Source organism: Dendrobates tinctorius, unplaced genomic scaffold (genome assembly GCF_039654945.1).
Source record: "Dendrobates tinctorius isolate UK_male_01 unplaced genomic scaffold, ASM3965494v1 ptg000126l, whole genome shotgun sequence".
Lineage (NCBI taxonomy): Eukaryota > Metazoa > Chordata > Amphibia > Anura > Dendrobatidae > Dendrobates > Dendrobates tinctorius.
In genome coordinates this window covers 799,796-821,631 of record NW_027361794.1, presented here as the reverse complement: position 1 = coordinate 821,631, position 21,836 = coordinate 799,796, and the positions used below count along the sequence as shown (strand labels likewise).

The 21,836-nt window shown below is 46.6% G+C and overlaps 2 protein-coding genes across 2 annotated transcripts in view; both read left to right on the top strand.

Annotated features, from left to right (window-relative positions):
- Nucleotides 1-21,836, top strand: part of LOC141047030 (uncharacterized) — a 406,067-nt gene that overhangs the window by 82,354 nt on the left and 301,877 nt on the right. The window lies entirely within an intron of this gene.
- Nucleotides 4,475-21,836, top strand: part of LOC141047031 (uncharacterized) — a 53,819-nt gene continuing 36,457 nt past the window's right edge. Inside the window, exons 1-4 of the mRNA XM_073541953.1 lie at nucleotides 4,475-4,610; nucleotides 4,740-4,919; nucleotides 5,003-5,126; nucleotides 5,210-5,307. Of these exons, the coding sequence (XP_073398054.1) occupies nucleotides 4,533-4,610; nucleotides 4,740-4,919; nucleotides 5,003-5,126; nucleotides 5,210-5,307 (480 nt within the window). The 5' untranslated portion in view covers nucleotides 4,475-4,532. The remainder of the gene's footprint in view (nucleotides 4,611-4,739; nucleotides 4,920-5,002; nucleotides 5,127-5,209; nucleotides 5,308-21,836) is intronic.

Here is a 21,836-nt window from a genome sequence, read left to right as displayed (position 1 = left end):
TCCTCTCAGTCTTCTCTTTTGCAAACTAAACATTCCCAAATCCTGCAACCTTTCCTCATAAGACAGGGTTTGCAGACCGGTCACCATTCTGGTCGCTCTTTTCTGAACTTGCTCCAGTTTGTTGATGTCTTTTTTAAAATGTGGTGCCCAAAACTGGACACAATATTCCAGATGAGGTCTGACCTAAGAGGAGTAGAGGGAAATAATGACTTCACGTGATCTAGACTGTATGCTTCTGTTAATACATCCTAGAATTGCATTTGCCTTTTTTGCTGCTGCATCACACTGTTGACTCATATTCAGTCTGTGATCTATTAGTATACCCAAGTCTTTTTCACATGTGCTGTCACTTAGCCCTATTCCCCCCATTCTGTATATGCTTTTTCCATTTTTATTGCCCAGATGTAGTACTTTGCATTTCTCCCTGTTAAAAACCATTCTGTTAGTTGCTGCCCACTTCTCCAGTTTATTTAAATCTTTTTGAATCCTCTCTCTCTCTTCTCTAGTATTAGCTATCCCTCCTAGCTTTGTGTCATCAGCAAATTTAATCAGTTTACCCTCAATTCCTTCATCTAAATCGTTGATAAAGATGTTGAACAATATAGGGCCCAGGACAGAGCCCTGTGGTACCCCACTTGAGACATTCTTCCAACTGGATGTGCAGCCATTTACGACCACTCTTTGGGTCCGATCACTAAGCCAGTTATGAATCCACCTAACAGTTGCCTTGTCCATTCCATACTTAATCATTTTTTCAATAAGGATTGTATGAGAGACTTTGTCAAATGCTTTGCTGAAGTCAAGATATACTATATCTACAGCATTTCCTTGATCCACCCAATCAGTGATACCGTCATAGAAGGAAATTAAGTTAGTCTGACATGACTTATTAGTTACAAACCCATGCTGACTCTGTTTAATCACTTCATTCTTATCCAGGTATTGACATACATGTTGTTTAATAATTTGTTCAAAGATCTTTCCTGGTATAGAAGTCAGACTCACCGGCCTATAGTTACCTGGGTCCACCTTCTTCCCCTTTTTGAAGATAGGAACAACATTTGCTCTTCTCCAGTCTTCTGGCACTTCTCCTGTTCTCCAAGAATTTTCAAAGATTATAGAGAGGGGTTCAAAAATTTCTTCTGCTATCTCCTTCAGTACTCTGGGGTGTAATTCATCTGGACCTGGAGACTTGAATTCATTTAGGCTAGCTAAGTGTTTCCTCACTATCTTTCTGTTTATAGATATCCTGGATTCTTCTATTCCCTTAATAGGACAGTGAATAACAGTTGATGTTACATTTCCTTTCTGAGAGAAAACAGATGCAAAATAGGAATTTAAAAGTTCAGCCTTCTCAACATCCTGTCTTACCATTTCATCATTTTCATCCTGTAAAAATCCTATGGCATCTTTGACTTTTCTTTTACTTTTGACATATCCCCAAAATCCTTTATTATTGCTTTTGACATCTCTTGCAAGCCTCAATTCATTTTCAGCTTTAGCTAATCTGATTTGTGCCCTGCAGGTTCTGCAGACAGCATTATATTCTTCTTTAGATATGCCTCCCTCTTTCCATTTTATAAACATTTTTTTCTTCCTTTTTAGCATGTGCTTAAGTTCCGTGTTCATCCATCCTGGTTTCCTTAACTGCTTCCTATTCTTCCCTCTTTTCGGAATTGTTAACAACTGTGCTTTGAGAATTTCATTTTTCAAGATTTCCCATCCTTCCTGGACATTTTTGTCTTTAAGGATATCCAGCCATTGGATCCCTCCAATTCTCTTTCTGAATCCCTTAAAAACTGCCTTTCTGAAATCTAACCTTGACGTCTGAGTCTTCACAGGTCTTCCGCCTCTAGTTATCCAAAATTCTAAAATAGCATGGTCGCTACCTCCTAGGGTCCCAGCCACTTTTACCTCCTCAACCATTTCCTCCCTGTTTATAAGGATTAGATCCAAAGTAGCAGTTCCCCTTGTTTTCTCCCTTACCTTTTGGAAGATAAAGTTGTCAGCAAGAGAGGATAAGAATTTCCATGACCTGTTAGTTTTGCCTGAGAGAGATTCCCAACAAATGTCTGGATAGTTGAAATCTCCCATGACAACTATGTCATATTTTTTGGAGAACTTGGCCATTTGATGCATAAAGAGTTCATCCATAGCTTCAGGTTGCACAGGCGGCCTGTAGTAAATGCCTACAATGGTGTCCTTTCCATTGTTCTGTCCTTGTATTCTTACCCAAACAGTTTCCACAGAACTCCCAGTCTCTGAAGCTTCAATCTCTGTGCAGATATACGCGTTTCTAACATACAATGCGACACCCCCTCCTCGTTTATCAAGTCTGTTTCTTGCAAATAAGTTGTATCCTTCTAGTCTTGTATTCCAATCATGTGTATTGTCCCACCAAGTTTCAGTGATTCCAATGACATCATATTTCTTTTCCTGTGTTAGTAGTTCCAATTCTCCTTGTTTGTTGCCCATGCTTTGTGCATTAGTATAGAAACATTTTAGTTTGTGATTGGTTTCTCTTTCTCCAATATTTTTATTAATTAGATTCTTTCGTCTTTGTTCTTCCTTTCCACTTCTAATAGCAGAGTTCTCAATAGCATTTGTCAGGTGTATGGCTTTTTCTGGTCTTTTGCTTCCCTTCCCATGTTGTTCTAGTTTAAAGCTCTCCTTACAAGTGTAGCAAGGCGACTTCCAAATACATGCTTTCCAGTCTTCGTAAGGTGCACCCCATCTCTAGCAAGTAGTCCATCGTATAAGTAGTTCACTCCGTGATCCAGAAATCCAAATCGTTGCTGACGGCACCATCGACGTAGCCAGTTGTTCACCTGCAGAATCTTATTTCACCTCCTTGTTCCATGGCCATCCACTGGGAGGATGGAAGAGAAGACCACCTGCGCTCCCAGTTCTTTCACTTTCTTGCCTAAGTCTTCAAAGTCTCTGCAGATGGTTTCCAGGTCGTTTCTTGCAGTGTCATTTGTCCCCACATGTAGTAGCAGGAATGGGTAGTCATCTGTAGGCCTGAAGAGTCCTGATATCCTGTCAGACACATCTTTAATTTTTGCACCTGGAAGACAACACATTTCTCTTGAAGTTATATCCGGTCTGCAGATAGCGGCCTCAGTTCCTCTCAACAGGGAATCCCCCATGACCACCACTCTCCGTTTCTTCTTCACAACATTTTTCTTTCTCCATCCAGGAGGACTCTGAAGGCGTACAAGGTTGCTGCTTGTTGGCAAAGTCTTTTCCTGATGTATTTCTTCATTGTTTTCCTGCGTGAGAGCCTGGTACTGGTTTCTGAGCAGTATGGGTGCTGACTGCCTCCTGATCCTCCTGCTTCTCTGGGTCACATGTCTCCATTCCTCTGTTTCTTCAGGTGCACTTCGAATTTCTTCTCTTTCTGTAACATGAAGAGATAATTCTGCTCTGTCCAAGAACTCTTCACCTTCCTTAATGATCTTCAACGTAGCTAACCTCTCTTCGAGATTTTTCAACTTTTCCTCCAACAGGGACACAAGCTTGCATTTGTGGCATGTGAAGTTTGGCTTTTCCACTGGTAAGTCTGTGAACATGTAGCATGAAATGCAGCTTACCAAATGGCTCCTGGCCTCTTCCATATTGAGAGTTCTTTAAAACGATGAAAGATGAGCCCAATTATCGGCGCGCGGTTTTCCGATTTCCTCTTTTCAGCTGCAACGGCCAAAACCCAGTGATCGTTGAGCTCGCGGAGACTCTTCACTTATCCCAGAAGGCACTGGGAATATGCAAATGATCTCCTCAAGACTCTTCCCCTGGTTTTCCGATTTCCTCTTTTCAGCTGCAACGGCCAAAACCCAGTGATCGTTGAGCTCGCGGAGACTCTTCACTTATCCCAGAAGGCACTGGGAATATGCAAATGATCTCCTCAAGACTCTTCCCCTGGTTTTCCGATTTCCTCTTTTCAGCTGCAACGGCCAAAACCCAGTGATCGTTGAGCTCGCGGAGACTCTTCACTTATCCCAGAAGTTACTGGGAATATGCAAATGATCTCCTCAAGACTCTTCCCCTGGTTTTCCGATTTCCTCTTTTCAGCTGCAACGGCCAAAACCCAGTGATCGTTGAGCTCGCGGAGACTCTTCACTTATCCCAGAAGGCACTGGGAATATGCAAATGATCTCCTCAAGACTCTTCCCCTGGTTTTCCGATTTCCTCTTTTCAGCTGCAACGGCCAAAACCCAGTGATCGTTGAGCTCACGGAGACTCTTCACTTATCCCAGAAGGCACTGGGAATATGCAAATGATCTCCTCAAGACTCTTCCCCTGGTTCCTCTTCCCCTAGGTTTTATTAGTAGATGTAAAGAAGGAAACTAAATACTGTAAAATAATAAATCTCCTCATATGTTTCCCTTATTATCTCCAGTAATTGTATTATTACACAGGATTTTTATGATGTTACATCGGCTCATCTTCTTCTCATTCAGGTCCCTACAATATTGGATCCTCTCAGTGAAGATCTTCTATATAAGAGAATTTTCCTGATTTACTCATCAAGGATGGATATGGACAGAGACAAGATGGCGGAGAGGATATTACACCTCACCCTAGAGATCCTCTTCCGGCTTACTGGAGAGGTGAGAGATTCTGATGACGTCACATTACATCATTCTTATCTATGGGAATAACAGATGGACAGAACTGGAGAGGTGAGGACTCTGGAAATGTCTGTAGTGAGATTTATTAATGTGTCTCTCCATAACCAGGATTACACAGTAGTGAAGAAGACCTCTAGTGAGCGCTGTCAGGACCCTGTGTCTGAGGGATGGGGAAGACCCCTGAGCCCAATCACAAGGCCTACACCTCACCCCCTGATATACGAGGACATGAATGACCAGAAGATCCTAGAACTCACCTACAAGATGATTGAGCTGCTGACTGGAGAGGTGACACTGCTGGGAATGCTGGGACATTATACAGTAACACTATGAAGGGATTGGGAGGATGACGGTATCATTGTATGTGTCAGGTTTCTATAAGGTGTCAGGATGTCGCCGTCTATTTATCCATGGAGGAGTGGGAGTGTTTAGAAGGACACAAAGATCTGTACAAGGATGTCATGATGGAGGTTCCCCAGCCCCTCACATCACCAGGTAGTGGACAGGACTAAATACACACGGCCTATAATTATCTGTATGTAAAGAATGAATTCAGTCCCTGTATGTGTTTCCTCCAGATCTATCCAGTAAGAGGACAACACCAGAGAGATGTCCCCGTCCTCTTCTTCCACAGGACTGTAAACAAGAAGATCCCAATGTTCCTCAGGATCATCAGGTAGATGGAGAGAAGGTGTCAGGAGATCTCCCCTATGATGTGTAGACGGCTGTGAAGGTCTTGTGCTCAGTCTTGTTTTATCCACCAGTATTATATGATTTATACTTGTGTAATGAGAACGGTGGAGATGGCAGGATTAGAGCTGATCATAGATGTGACTTCTCCATCTGTCTGTGACTTTTACAATATTTGTTTCAGGGTGAAGATCGGGCCCATATTATAATACTACAGAGACATATGTGAGGGGTGATGAGCAGTGTAAAGAGGAGATTCCTACAGATAACCGCCCAGGTGAGTAGTAACCACTAAATGCAGATTAGTCACAGATTCTTCTCAGTCATCGGCTGTGGCTGCTTTATCGGGGGTGTAGTCCGGCCATATCACAATTGTATGATCGCCATTTTGCCTTTAGACCACAATATTCTCCTCCATCTGAAAATGTTAAAATTACTTTGTGAAATTGTGAAAGTGGCTGATCGTTACCTTCCCAAATCTGTAAACTACAAAGCCAAATTAATATTAATACCAAAAAAGGCTACTAATATGAAAGTTCATCCATTAAACCAATATATGCATACCGAAAAGAAGAAATGGAACCAAGAGCAAATGAATAAAATATCTAATTTTATTGTTATCCAAAAATTGATAAAAATACAAATTTCTAATAAATCAATCACATAAAAAAAAAAATATAAGGGAATCAGCAACATCCAGTTACCACATACAGATAGAAGGAGGTAAAGGTGGCAATGTATAAGCAATTGCATATAATGACTATAACCTTGTAGAATGCACAGAAGGCCAAAAAAGATACAAAGAAAATTATATATATGTATTTTTCATTAAGAAGGCATAATTTATTCTCAATATTCATATAAAGTGCAATAGTGCATAGTAAAGTGATCCATACTAGGACCTACAAATGAACGATGGCCTCAAATAAAAAAAGGTACAAAAATATATGTATATATATATATATATATATATATATATATACAGTATGTATATATGTCTATCACTATATCCTTCATGTGAAAAAGCGCAATTCCTTCTCAGTATTCATGTGAAATATAAAAAGTGCATAGCCTGATGCCAAAATATGACTGCTGCCATAAATATCTCCACTATAGAGGAAAGTGGAGCTTGTCCATGAGTCAGTTATCAAAAAGGAAAGGGCAAAATCCAAATATATGCAAAAGATAACCGTAAACCTGTTGCCAAAACCAACCTTTCTGTAATGTGGGCTGCGGGACCCCAACGCGCGTTTCGCTACTTGCTTCTTCGGGGGGCGTGATGTCAGAGTGTAGCAAGCCGGTTTATATGTGCTGATGGGCGGAAGTCTCTGTAAGCAGCGAGAAAGCGGCGCTTCCGGTCGGGTAATGGTGAGTCAGAGGCAGTGGGACTCGGCGTCTGATGTCACAGACACGCCCCCACAAGCGACGTCACTGCCAGGCGGAGGCTGTGTCCGAGGCGCAAGGAGACTCGTGACCATGGCAACAAGTCAGCACTCTCAACAGGAAGCGCTCCCCACATCACATGACACATTAACAAAGATAAACAGATGTAAATCTGTATGGGGAGAGAAAATGTATAGTGTATGTGTTCTTGACAGAAAGCTATTTCTAGCAATATACATATGTGAATAATAGCCTAAACAGGGGGAGGAAACCAGTAAAAGGCAACCATTCAAAACTTATTAAAGGTCAGTCGTTTCCAATTAATAATAGACTGCATTATAAAAGAGACTAAAAACAGAAAAAATAAATGGATACAAATAAAAATCAACATAAACAATGGAGAATTAACTCCTGTTGGAGCAAAATATATACTCATAAACTTAAAAAAGGCCATCATAATAAAAAAGGACAAATATATAACAAGGTGCCTAACATATACAGTCTGCATGCAAAATATAAAAATGTATGCATACGGCAATGTGCACACATATGCACTTAGAAGCATATGGGTACCCGTAAACAAGACATATGTGAAATAGGATAAGTGGATATGAGAACAAATGTAAAAATACATATAGTGAACTTGTACAAATATATAAGTGCACATACATCCACATGCAAAAAGTGCATATATACCCATAAAGGGAATGTATAAATATAGGTGCAAATAGAAGATGAATACGTAAAGGAAACACGTACGAACACATGCACACGTCCACACACGCCCGCATGCAAGCAAAAAGCACACACATACGGCCGTGCGTACACATACACACATGCAAGCACATGTATACCCGTGAACGGAGCATATGTGAAATAAGTAAGAATAATTGCAAGTGTTAAGAACATACATAGAAATACACTAAATATGTATATATAAGAATATCAAGCTTACGAGAAAAGAGATTTATAATATACAAAATAGTGAATCCATTTTTTCAATATATAAAGAGTAAACAGTGCGTGGACATGATCCATCAAAAATTCTTAGTGCAGAGTCCTTTTGGTAAAAAGCCATCAAGAAAAACCGGAGAACTAAAATAAAAAGGTGAGAGTTAAAATACAATACAAAGACATACACTAAAATCACAGAAAAGGAACAAAGCTGAGGACCTCATTAAGTCCTTTTGGACGAACACAGTCAATTTTAACGATCCATTGGGTCTCAAGTTGGGCTTGTTTTTTCTTTATATCCCCCCCACATTTGTCACAAATGACATGGTCAATCCCTGGAACACGCAATAGACTGCTATTGCAGCCATGTGACTGTTTAAAATGTCGAGGTATAGGTTTAAGCTGTTCCAAGTGATTAACAGTTTGCGGCGTTTGTTTTGGATATCTCTGATGTGCTCTCTTACGCGAAGTTGTCGTGAAGTGAGACCGACATAGATAAAGCCACATGGACACATCGCATAGTATATCACATTTTCGGTAGAGCAAGTGATGTGATGTGTAATGAGGAGTTCTTTGCAACCATTACTCGATTTAAATGAGGTTGAGCGTTCCAAATTTTTACAAGTCGCGCAGTTCTTACATGGGAAGAAACCCCATTTGGAGCCTCATGATTATTGTTGAGCTTTCCGATACCGCAAGTATCGGAATTCCGATACTGACTTCCGATACTTTTTTCATATCGGATACCGGAATCGGAAGTTCCCATAATGCTATCAGCTCGCTCGCTTTGATTCAGCCAATGGGAATCCTCAGAAGTGTGGGCACATCCTGTTAGGCATGTAGGCATGTTAACTATTGGCATGGCTGTGATTGGCTGCTGAAATGATGTCATGATGCACTATAAAAGCCACCGCCGCTGCCATTTCTGGTCACTCTGCTGTGAATTCAGTTAGGGACATGCTGCTGTTGAAGACTGTGAGGGACAGTTAGAAATAGCGATTCTCAGAACAATATTGTGCTTTACCCAGGCTACATAAACCACCACTGTAGCTTTCTTTTCCCTAGCAGCAGTGTTCACAGCTGTCTGCAAGGGCTGTGTGAGTGCAGCTCACGCTGTGGAGTGGGTCCTTCAGCCATGTCTGGTTGTAGGCCGCCCAGCGTGCCTCACTGCTGCCTCAAACCTATTTTTCTTTTTGAGCTGCTTATTTTAAAAAAATTCTATCTAGTGTGCTTCCATCCATATCCATATACGTTGTTTGCAAATACTAGTAGTAGACAGTGGAGCCTTTCTGCAGCCTGTCAGTGCCAGTGCCCACTTAGCTGCACTGTTCACGGCTGTCTGAGAGGGCTCTGACTGTGTGTGAGTGCAGCTCACGCTGAGTAGTGTGTCCTGCAGCTACGTCTGGTTGTAGGCCGCTCAGCGTGCGTCACTGCCTCACACATATTTTTCTTTAATTGCAGCTCATTTTTTCTTCTCCTATTAGTGTGCATCCATCCATATCCATCTACAATGGTTGGTTGCAAACACTATATAGGAGTAGATAGAGGAGCCTTTGTTCTGGCTTGTGCCCTTCAGCTGCAGCCAGATTAGTATTATCCAATTTTTTTGGAGCCTCATCCTTTGCATTGTAGGTTACCTGCCTGCATTGTAATAGCTCCAGAAAGTTGGTGATACTCTGACTTTCAAATCTTTGGTCACATCCTTTTAGTTTTTTTTCCCAAAAAAAAAACCAACAAAGTTCACCAAACACTACTTTTGAAAGTTGTGTAGGCCACATTAGCTCCCATTAAAGTGTAGTCGACACACACACTTCATAAAATTAGTGTTTCTTATACCTGTAACCAGCTGTTCAGGAATAAGCACACTAAGGCCCCCCTTTGTACTTTTCTGCCTATCTTTCTCAGTCTAGCAAGATGAAGAAGGCAGGGAGTAAGGCACGTGGCCGTGGGCGTGGAGTTTCAGCAGGGAGAGGACGTGGGGATTCTGCAGGGAGAGGACGTGGGGATTCTGCAGGGAGAGGACGTGGGGATTCTGTGCCTGCTGTTGGCACCAGTGAGTCAGCATCCCCCAGTTTTAGCAGGCAACAGTCCTTTATGCGCAGCTTTGTAGGACCTCACCATACCCCACTGCTGCGGGAGGAACAAATTGAAGCCGTTTTCGGATGGATGGCAGCTAACGCATCGACTTCAATTACTTCCACATCCTCTCAGGGCCAGAGCACTGAAGAGCAACCATCTGTCTCTTCACCACCTGCCAAAGTGCCCAGGCAGTCAGAGAGCCCTGGACAGGAGCCATCACAGTCTCTACTTCTGTTCTCAGAATCTGTTGGTTTGGAAAGAAGGGGCCAGCCAAGCAGCATTCCAGAATGTGAAGAAGAGGGAGTATGCAGTGATGCGCAACTTCTTTGTCCCTCTGAATCTGAAGAGGCGGGTGGGCCAGTGCCTATGGTCAGCACACCTCAGTACGCATCAGATGATGACGAGACTCAGTTATCACTTTCTGGTGCGTACGGTGCTGGCGAGACAACCCAGGAGAAGCAGGTGTTTGAAGAGGGGAGTGTAGATGATGAGGTCCTTGACCCATCATGGTGTGAGGAACAGGAAGGTGGTTGAGCAGCTCTGAGGAAGAGATTCCCCGAACGGCCAAAACCGGAGGGAGAGGGGGCAGACTTGGTTGCCTGTAGCCTCCACTTCGGCACCCGTTAGGAGCATTACACTTTCAAAAGGCAAAACAGGCGCTCCCAAGACTTGCAGTGCGTGGTCCTTTTTTGACACAGTTGCAGATGACATTTGCTTTGTCAAATGCAAGCTGTGTCATCAGAGAGTCAAAAGAGGGAAAAATGTCAGCAACCTCAATACCACTAATATGTGGAAACATGTGCGGACCAAGCACGAGCTGGAGTTACACAGACACACTGAAGACGTAGGCCAACGTACAGCACCACCTACCACCTCTTCAGCTCGTGTTGGGGCCTCTTCCTCCAGCTCACACACAGCTGGTTCGGCTTCCTCACAGGATCGCCAAGGAAGAACCTCTGGCACTGTTGTCCGGAGACCCTGTGACATTCCACCCACAGCACCACGTTCCAAGTCATCCTCACACTCCCAGGCCGCTCGGCAGCCATCGGTAGCACAGGCATGGGAGAAAAGGCGACCATACTCGGCAAACCATCCCCGAGCACAGGCTCTGAATGCTGGCATTGCCAAACTACTGGCCCTTGAAATGCTGTCATTCAGGCTGGTGGAGACTGACACCTTCCGGGACTTCATGGCATTGGCAGTCCCACAATACACCGTGCCCAGCCGCTTTTATTTCAGCAGGCGAGCCGTCCCTGCCCTGCAGAAACATGTGGAGGCAAACATAAAACATGCGCTACTAAACGCCGTCAGTAGCAAGGTTCACCTGACCACCGATGCGTGGACCAGTAACCATGGACAGGGACGATACCTTTCCCTCACTGCCCATTGGGTCAATGTTGTGGAGCCAGGTACAGATCTGGAGAGTGGCGCTCTACGTGTTCTGCCAACTCCACGGATTGCAGGAATCCAGTCTGTACACATTGACTCCTCCTCCTACTCAAGTTCCTCTGAAACAGCGCAACAGGAGCCTGTTATGAACGACATGAGCACAGCCGTGGCCAAACGTCAACAGGCCATACTGAAATTAATTTCTTTGGGGAATCGAAGCCACACAGCGCAGGAGCTCTGGAATGCCATCAAGCAGGAGAGCGGCGTGTGGTTTGTGCCAGCGAATCTCCAGCCGGGCTTGGTAGTGTGTGACAATGGCCGAAATCTGATGGCAGCTCTTGGCATAGGCATCCTCACTCACATCCCATGTCTGGCACATGTGCTCAACTTGGTCGTGCAGAGCTTTCTGAGGGACTATCCGGATCTTGATGCACTGCTGCACAAGGTCCGCATAGAGTGCGCTCACTTGCGTCGTTCCAGCACGGCAAGATCGCGCCTTGCTGCTCTGCAGCGCCGATTACGCCTTCCGGAACATTGCATCATATGTGACCTACCCACCAGGTGGAATTCAACGTTACATATGTTGGAGCGGTTGTGTGAGCAGCAGGCAGCAGTCATGGAGTACCAGCTGCATCAGGCGCAAACAAGTCGCAATGTGCGCTGGTCACACTTCAGCACCACTGAGTGGGCCTCTATGAAGGACATCTGCCTCGTTTTGCGTGCCTTCGATGATTCCACGCAGATGGCGAGTGCAGATGATGCACTAGTCAGCATGACTGTCCCCCTTATCTGCCTGCTTCAAAAAACACTGCAAGCACTAAGGGATGAGGTTTTGGAAGAGGTGGAGGATGAGGAGACCCAAATGCCATCCGCTTCTGGACAGTCTGCGCTACGTGCTTCTTCACAAAGGCCTAGGCAGGGGACACTTTGTGAGGAGGATGAGGAGGAGTCGATGGAGGAGGAAGACATCTCTCCAGAGGGAGGTACACAAAGCTCTAGTCAGTATGTACAGCGAGGGTGGGGTGATGCAGAGATCACGCCTCAAGCAGGGGACAGCGGTTCTTTGGCAGTTTGGAGTCTGCAGCACATGGTTGACTTCATGCTGCAGTGCCTGAGAAACGACCGCCGCATCGCCCACATTCTCTACACGGCTGATTATTGGGTGTACACCCTCCTAGATCCTCGCTACCGGGACAACTTGCAAACCCTCATACCAACGTTGAACCGGGAGCGTAAACTGCGGGAGTACCAAGACACACTGGTGCAGTCCATCATGTTTTCCATTCCACCCGACAGCAGTGGTGCTAGTGCTTTACAAAGCACCTCTGTGCGTCGAGCCAGTGGAGGAAACTCGGCACAAAGAGGGAGCAGAGGCAGTGCCTCAGCACAAGGCAAGACCACTATGGCCCAAATGTGGCAAAGTTTTGTGTGTCCGCCACAATTGTCTACACCATCACTGACGGCTCCAGTCAGCAGGAGGCAACGTTTCCTTCAGATGGTGACAGACTACATGTCTTGCCCTGTGACTGTACTCCCAGATGGCTCTTCCCCCTTCAAGTTTTGGGTCTCTAAGCTGGATACATGGCCAGAGCTTAGCCAGTATGCATTGGAGGTGCTGGCTTGCCCTGCTGCCAGTGTCTTATCGGAACGCGTCTTTAGTGCCGCAGGTGGTGTACTAACAGACCGTCGCACGCGACTTTCTTCCGATAACGTCGACCGGCTTACTTTTCTGAAAATGAACAAGGCCTGGATCTCCCCAGAATTTGCCAGTCCTCTTCCCGACTAAATAATTGGTTGGCAACTGTATACAGGTCTCCTGTTGTGTTCATGTTTCTACCACCTGAACTATAATCCCTGGGCTTCAACACAGCCAGTTGTCGCTCAGATGTGTCGTCTGCACAGAGAAAAACACTAGCTCCTGTGTTAGTGGGGTTCAGTAACGCCAGCTGCTCCCCTGCTGTGTGGACGGCAAAGTCTCCTGCTCCATCCACATTCAAACTCCTACTGATTTTTAACCCTGCTCCACTTAGGCCTCTGGCTCCACTGTCTCTAGTATTTCCCCTGGGCTCCAACCCCGCCAGTGACAGCTCTTAAGTGGCGTCTGCATAATCCACACTTGTTCCAGTGTTACTTGGCCTCAGTCACATCAGTTGATCCCCTGATGTGTGTCCGGCAAGGTCTCCTGCTCTGTCCACATTCCCATTACTAGCAGTGTGAATGAGGACAGAGCAGGAGACCTTGCCGGACACACATCAGGGGATCAACTGACGGGACTGAGCCAAGTAACACAGGAACAAGTGTGGATTGTGCTGATGCCACTTCAGAGCTGTCACTGGCGGGGTTGGAGGCCAGGGGAAATACTAGAGACAGTGGAGCCGGAGGCCATAGTTGAGCATGGTTACAATCAGTAGTAGTCTACTACCTCTATAAAACGTGCTGCAAGTTGGCCTCAGCCAACTCCATGCCTCATCCTGGGCTCCAACAACGTCAGTTGGTGTTCAGAAGTGCCATCTTCGCAGAGAAAAACACACTCGCTACTGTGTCTGTGGGGTTCAGTAATGCCAGCTGTTCCCCTGCTGTGTAGACGGCAAAGTCTAGTGCTGCCTCCACATGCCAACACCATCAGGCCTCAGCCTGCTCCATGACTCATCCTGGGCTCCAACAACGTCAGTTGGTGTTCAGAAGTGCCATCTTCGCAGAGAAAAACACACTCGCTACTGTGTCTGTGGGGTTCAGTAATGCCAGCTGTTCCCCTGCTGTGTAGACGGCAAAGTCTAGTGCTGCCTCCACATGCCAACACCATCAGGCCTCAGCCTGCTCCATGACTCATCCTGGGCTCCAACAATGCCAGTTGGTGTTCAGAAGTGCCGTCTTCACAGAGAAAAACACACTCGCTACTGTGTCTGTGGGGTTCAGTAATGCCAGCTGTTCCCCTGTTGTGTAGACAGCAAAGTCTAGTGCTGCCTCCACATGCCAACACCATCAGACCTCAGCCTGCTCCATGCCCCATCCTGGGCTCCAACAACGCCAGTTGGTGTTTAGAAGTGCCGTTTTCACAGAGAAAAACACACTCGCTACTGTGTCTGTGGGGTTCAGTAATGCCAGCTGTTCCCCTGCTGTGTAGATGGCCAAGTCTCCTGCTGCCTCCACATGCCAACACCATCAGACCTCAGCCTGCTCCATGACTCATCCTGGGCTCCAACAACGCCAGTTGGTGTTCAGAAGTGCCGTCTTGACAGAGAAAAACACACTCGCTACTGTGTATGTGGGGTTCAGTAATGCCAGCTGTTCCCCTGCTGTGTAGACGGCAAAGTCTAGTGCTGCCTCCACATGCCAACACCATCAGACCTCAGCCTGCTCCATGACTCATCCTGGGCTCCAATAACGCCAGTTGGTGTTCAGAAGTGCCGTCTTCGCAGAGAAACACACACTAGCTCCTGTGTTAGTGGGGTCCAGTAATGCCAGCTGTTACCCTGCTGTGTAGACGGCAATGTCTCCTGCTCCATCCACATACAAACTACTACAGATTTGTAACTGTGCTCAACTTAGGCCTCTGGCTCCACTGTCTCTAGTATTTCCACTGGCCAACAACCCCGCCAGTGACAGCTCTGAAGTGGCATCTGCACAATCCACACTTGTTCCTGAGTTACTGTGGCTCAGTCCTGTCAGTTGATCCCCTGATGTGTGTCTGGCAAGGTCTCCTGCTCTGTCCACATTCACATTACTAGTAGTGTGAATGAGGACTGAGCAGGAGAGCTTGCCAGACACACATCAGGGGATCAATAGACGGGACTGAGCCACAGTTACACAGGAACAAATGTGGATTGTGCAGACGCCACTTCAGAGCTGTAACTGGCGGGGTTATTGGCCAGGGGAAATACTAGAGACAGTGGAGCCGGAGGCCATAGTGGAGCACGGTGACAATCAGTAGTAGTCTACAACCTCTGTAAAACCAGCTGCAAGTTGTCCTCTGCCTGCTGCATGCTTCATCCTGGGCTACAACACAGCCAGTTGTAGCCTGGAAGTGCCGTCCGCACAGATATAAACACTAGCTCCTGTGTTAGTGGGGTTCAGTAACGCCAGCTGTTCCCCTGCTGTGTGGATGGCAAAGTCTCCTGCTGCCTCCAAACTCACACTACAACGCTTTTTCTCCTCGCTCCAAGTAGGCCTCAGCCTGCTCGGAGCATTGATCCTGGGCTACAACACAGGCAGTTGTAGCCTGGAAGTGCCATCCGCACAGATATAAACACTCGCTCCTGTGTTAGGGGGGTTCAGTAATGCCAGCTGCTCCCCTGCTGTGTGGACGGCAAAGTCTCCTGCTCCATCCACATTCAAACTACTACTGATTTTTAACCCTGCTCCACTTAGGCCTCTGGCTCCACTGTCTCTAGTATTTCCCCTGGCCTCCAACCACGCCAGTGACAGCTCTGAAGTGGCGTCTGCACAATCCACACTTGTTCCTGTGTTACTTGGCCTCAGTCACGTCAGTTGATCCCTTGATGTGTGTCCGTCAAGGTCTCCTGCTCTGTCCACATTCCCATTACTAGTAGTGTGAATGAGGACAGACCAGGAGACCTTGCCGGACACACATCAGGGGATCAACTGATGGGACTGAGGCCAAGTAACACAGGAACAAGTGTGGATTGTGCTGACGCCACTTCAGAGCTGTCACTGGCGGGGTTGGAGGCCAGGGGAAATACTAGAGACAGTGGAGCCAGAGGCCTAAGTGGAGCATGGTTACAATCAGTAGTAGTCTACCTCTATAAAACGTGCTGCAAGTTGGCCTCAGCCAACTCCATGCCTCATCCTGGGCTCCAACAACTCCAGTTGGTGTTCAGAAGTACCATCTTCACAGAGAAAAACACACTCGCTACTGTGTCTGTGGGGTTCAGTAATGCCAGCTGTTCCTCTGCTGTGCGGATGGCAAAATCACCTGCTGCCTCCAACATCACTCTACATGTTATTTTCCACTTGCTCCAAGTAGGCCTCCGCCTGCTCGGAGCATTGATCCTGGGCTTCAACACAGCCAGTTGTTGCTTGGAAGTGCCGTCCTCACACATAGAAACACTCGCTCCTGTGTCTGTGGGGTTCGGTAACGCCAGCTGTTCCCCTGCTGTGCGGATGGCAAAGTCTACTGCTGCCTCCAACATCACACTACTACTGACTCTTAACCGTGGTCCACTTAGGCCTCTGGCTGTACTGTCTCTAGTATTTCCCCTGGCCTCCAAGCCCACCAGTCGGTGCTCTGATGTGCCGTCTGCACAATCCACACTTGTTTCTGTGTTACTGGGGCTCAGTCACGTCAGTTGATCCCCTGATGTGTGTCCGGCAATGTCTCCTGCTCTGTCCCTATTCCCATTAATAGTTGTGGGAATGTGGACAGAGCAGGACACCTTGCCGGACACACATCAGGGGATCAACTGACATGACTGAGCCCCAGTAACTCAGGAACAAGTGTGGATTGTGCAGACAACACTGCAGAGCAGCAAATGGCGAGGTTGGAGGCCAGGTGAAATACTAGAGACAGTAGAGCCAGAGGCCAAAGTGGAGCAGGGTTACAATCAGTAGTTGTGTACAAACAATATAAAACTCGCTCCAAGTTGGCCTCAGCCTGCTGCATGATTGACCCCTGGACTTCAACATCGCATGTTGCTGCTCAGAAGTGTGTTTGCCACGGGTACTCCCTCCTGCCCAACCGGGTTCCAGCACTGTCAGCTGTTTCTCGGCAGAGCCTTTGGCCTAGGTGCCTCCTTCTTGGTATCCAAGTTCCAGCAACGTCTGCTGGTCCTTGGTAGTGCTTTGGAGCACAGGTAACTCCTGCTTAGAAACCGTGCTCCAGCACCGTTAGCTGGTCCGCGGTTGTGCCATTGGCTCTTGTTCCTTTTGCTGCCCCTCCGGGTTCCAGCACCGTCAGCTGGTTCTCGGCAGTGTCTTTGGCACGGGTACTCCCTCCTGCCCAGCCTGGTTACAGCACGCCTGCTGTTTCCGGGTAGTGTCAACGTCACTTTGCCACTGATACGTTGTCCTGTCGTGTTGCGGTCGGGTTAGCCGAGTCTATGGTGCCTGCAGTTTCGGTGCTTCCTATGTGGGCTGCGGGTTCTGGTAATAAAGGCTGGTTCCGTAGTGCCAATAGGACAAGCACCCCCTGTAGGACTGTGGGTTTCGGTAACTGCGGCCGGCTCACGGCCTTGCAACTTTGTTTTTTTCCTGGGTACCTTGTGCTACCCATCCAGGTTCCAGCACAGTCAGCTGGTTCTCGGCAGTGCCTTTGGCCTAGGTGCCTCCTTCTCGGTATCCGAGTTCCAGCAACGTCTGCTGGTCCTTGGTAGTGCTTTTTAGCACAGGTACCTCCTGCTTAGAAACCGTGTTCTAGCACCGTCAGCTGGTCCACGGTTGGCCCATTGGCTCTTGTTCCTTCTGCTGCCCCTCCGGGTTCCAGCACCGTCCGCTGGTCCTCGCTAGTGTCATTTGCTTTTGCAGCTTCTGCTACCCATCCGGGTTCCAGCACCGTCAGCTGACTCTCGGCAGAGCCTTTGGCCTAGGTGCCTCCTTCTCGGTATCCGAGTTCCAGCAACGTCTGCTGGTCCTTGGTAGTGCTTTGGAGCACAGGTACCTCCTGCTTATTAACCGTGTTCCAGCACCGTCAGCTGGTCCACGGTTGTGCCATTGGCTGTTGTTCCTTCTGCTGCCACTCTGGGTTCCAGCACCGTCAGCTGGTTCTCGGTAGTTCCATTGACTCTTGTAGCTAATGCTACCCATCCGGGTTCCATCACCGTCAGCTGGTTCTCGGAAGTGTCTTTGGCACGGGCACTCCCTCCTGCCCAGCCTGGTTCTAGCACGCCTGCTGTTTCCGGGTAGTGTCAACGTCACTTTGCCACCAGTACGTTGTCCTGTCGTGTTGCGGTCGGGTTAGCCGAGTCTATGGTGCCTGCAGTTTTGGTGCTTCCTATGTGGGCTGCGGGTTCTGGTAATAAAGGCTGGTTCCGTAGTGCCAATAGGACAGGCACCCCCTGTTGGACTGTGGGTTTCGGTAACTGCGGCCGGCTCACGGCCTTGCAACTTTGTTTTTTTCCTGGGTACCTTCTGCTACCCATCCGGGTTCCAGCAACGTCAGCTGGTTCCCGGCAGAGCCTTTGGCCTAGGTGCCTCCTTGTCGGTATCCGAGTTCCACCAACGTCTGCTGGTCCTTGGTAGTGCTTTGGAGCATAGGTACCACCTGCTTAGTAACCATGTTCCAGCACCGTCAGCTGTTCCACGGTTGTCCCATTGGCTCTTGTTCCTTCTGCTGCCCCTCAGGGTTCCAGCACCGTCAGCTGGTCCTCGCTAGTTTCATGTGCTCTTGCAGCTTCTGCTACCCATCTGGGTTCCTGCACCGTCAGCTGGTTCTCGGCAGTGCCTTTGGCCTAGGTGCCTCCTTGTCGGTATCCGAGTTCCACCAACGTCTGCTGGTCCTTGGTAGTGCTTTGGAGCACAGGTACCTCCTGCTTAGTAACCGTGTTCCAGCACTGTCAGCTGGTCCATGGTTGTGCCATTGGCTCTTGTTCATTCTGCTGCCACTCCGGGTTCCAGTACCATCAGCTGGTTCTCGCCAGTTCCTCAGCCTTCTTGTACCTTCTGCTACTTTTCCAAGTTCAAGCTTGTGGAAATGGTTTTTGATTCTCACTCTGGATCTCCCTGACAATGACCCTGAAGACGACGACCCTGAAGACCACACAGAAGAATACCTAAAAGATGACCCTGAAGAAGATGACCAAGAGGACAAAGAACAGGAAGACAACCGCCAAGATGCAGAACAACAAGAGACAGAAGACCAAGAAGCATAAAAACCAAAAACAGAAGAACATTAAGCATAAGACTAAAAATCTGAGCAAATGAGATTATCAAATTTATAAGCAGAAGAAGAATAAGCAGTGTATGGGGGTGAGTCCGTTCCTCCTCGTGGTGCCCCTGGAAAAGGCCTGCTGCTGCAGGCTAAACTGAACGCGGACAAATCCTGTTGTAAATCTTTTGTGACAGGCTGAACGAAAGGTGTAATCTTCAAACTTTTATAGATAACTACAGGAATGCCTGACACAAATAAGAATATGATGAAGAAGAATAGGAAGAAGAAGAAGAATAGGAAGAAGAAGATACTGCTGCTGCTGAAGATGATGAAGGAGAAAGTGTGGGAGAAGTAAAAAAGAAGGTGAAGAGCATGGAAGTAGTGAAACATACATATCTGACAAAAAATTAAAGACTTTAACATAGTCAATATCTTTGTAACTACGAACGTCTTTTAAAAAAACAAAACAAATTCCTGCTATTCCATTTGATTGGGCTAAACCTCTATGGCTTTAATGTCTCCTACACCTCCCACAATACATTCTACATTATTATTAGTTGTTTTTCTTCATGTAGAATTAACCGACAGGGAAAGAAAGGGTTTTTTTTAATTCCGATATTTCTGTTCCATTGACTTGAATGGGACTTCCGGGATCGGAATCGGCGATACCCGATACTTTTTTTAGATCGGCCGATCCATTCCGATCCGATATTTTTCAGTATCGGGTGGTATCGCTCAACACTACTCATGATCCAAAGGGGCACTCACGCTCCTGTCCTTTATAATGACTGTGGCTCAGAAGGTCCTTAAGATTTTTACTTCTCCGATAGGTCATAGAAGGTAGCAAATTGGTATTCTCAGCCAGAGTACGATCTTGTCTGATCAAGGGCCAATATTTTTCCAAGGCCTTTCTTACTAAAAATGAAGAGTTGGGGAAAAGTGGAAATAAATCTCACCTCTTGTCTAGATGACGACTTCTTTTTACTTCTCAATAGGTCTTCTCTCTTGACGTTCAAAGCTTTAGTCCTGCACCTTCTAATGATGTGTTCAGAATATTCCCTTTCCTTAAAACACCTCTGAAGGTCATCGGCCTGTATTTGGTAAGTAATTTCTTCTGAGCATATGCGTCTTGCCCTTAGAAATTGGCCATAAGGTACATTCCTTTTTAAATGACCAGGGTGCGCAGAGGAGGCATGGAGTACACTGTTGACCGAAGCCTCCTTACGGAATAGATCAGTCTGCAGGAAGCCATCTACTCCTTGAAAGATGCGTATATCCAAGAAATCAACATTCATTTGACTGTAATGAAAGGTAAGTTTGATGTTACAGTCATTGGAGTTGAGTATTTCAACATAACTAAGGAGATCACTTTCTGTACCCTGCCAGATTGCAAACACATCATCAATGTATCTGGTCCACATCAAGATGTTAGAGGCCAAAGGGTTGGGGTCAGTGACAAAGATTTTTCTCTCCCACAGCCCCAGGAACAGACATGCATAGGACGGCGCGAACGCCGCCCCCATGACTGTTCCCTGGAGCTGTAGGTAGAGTTCCCCTTTAAAAATAAAATAGATATGTGAGAGTGCAAACTCCAAAGTGGATAGTAAAAAACGGATAAAACGATCAATCATTTCAGAGGTTTCAAGAAAAAACTGGCAGCTTCAAGCCCGTCAGCATGCCTGATTGAGGTATAGAGAGATTCTATATCCAACGTAAGTAACCACATGTCAGGTTCCGTACAGATATTAGTGATTTTAGAAAGTAAATTGCCCGTATCTCTTAAGAAAGAAGGAAGATCTTCGACTAGTGGTTTCAAAAAGAAATCCAACATCTTACCTGTATTCTCAAGGAGTCCTGTTGTGAATTCGCTTTCTGGCCTACCTCTGATTACTAGTGAAGGTAGTGGAGCTGGTTATATTGACAGAGCTGATCTGAGTAACAGAGGCTTGCCACCTGATGAGGAGGACGATTGGAGATCTGGGGTTTCTGACTGGATATAAGACAGCCGACTCCCTCTATCCCTGCTGGTGATTTTTTCCTGCCTCCTGAGGTATTAGTTTCCAGCTCAGTCCCTGCATGCTCAGCTAAGTGTTCTTTTGCTATTGTTCACATTTGATCTGGTTTTGTCTATTTCAGTTTTGTGTGGTCAGCCCCGGCTGGGGCTGTGCTGAATCTTCATCCATGTGTCACTGCTTGTGCCAGTTTGTTTTTGTCCCTTTATTAGATTGGCCTCTTTTTTGCTCTGCTTTCAGAATATACCTGAGTGCTGATATAGTGGGCGAAGTCGTGCGACTTCTGTATTTTTCTATCAGACGTGTTGGACATTTTTTGCAGGGTTTTTTGCATGATTGCAGACCGTGTCTTTACTTTCCTATCCTGTCTAGTTAGTGTGCACCCCATCGTTTACTCAGTCTATTTTCCTACCTGCGTTTGTGTTTTCATCTTGTCTCAACGACAATATATGTTTGGGTGCTATTTATTCCTTTGGGGTCTGCTCTGGGGCACTTTAGATTCCCCTTTTCTTGCTTTAGGCTTATTTAGCTCTCCGGCTGTGTCGAGGCGTCTAGGATCATCGTAGGTACACTCCACGGCTACTGCTAGTTGTGTGGATAGGATCAGGGGTCTGCAATCCGCTTAGTTACCAACCTCTCTGGATTTCTGTGGCTTAGCTTGGTCTTGCTTTCCTCCTCGGTGACCCAATCATAACAGAGTCCTCCATTCCCCGAGATAATAGGTCGACCCGGTGGACAGTTGGAATTTTTGTGAATCTTTGGTAAAAGATATAAACACGGTGTTTTGAGAAATTCAGGTATCAAATTATCTCGCCAGTCTTTAGTTATAATACCTTCAAGGAAAGCTTCTTCCAAAGTATCCTTTAATTCAATCTG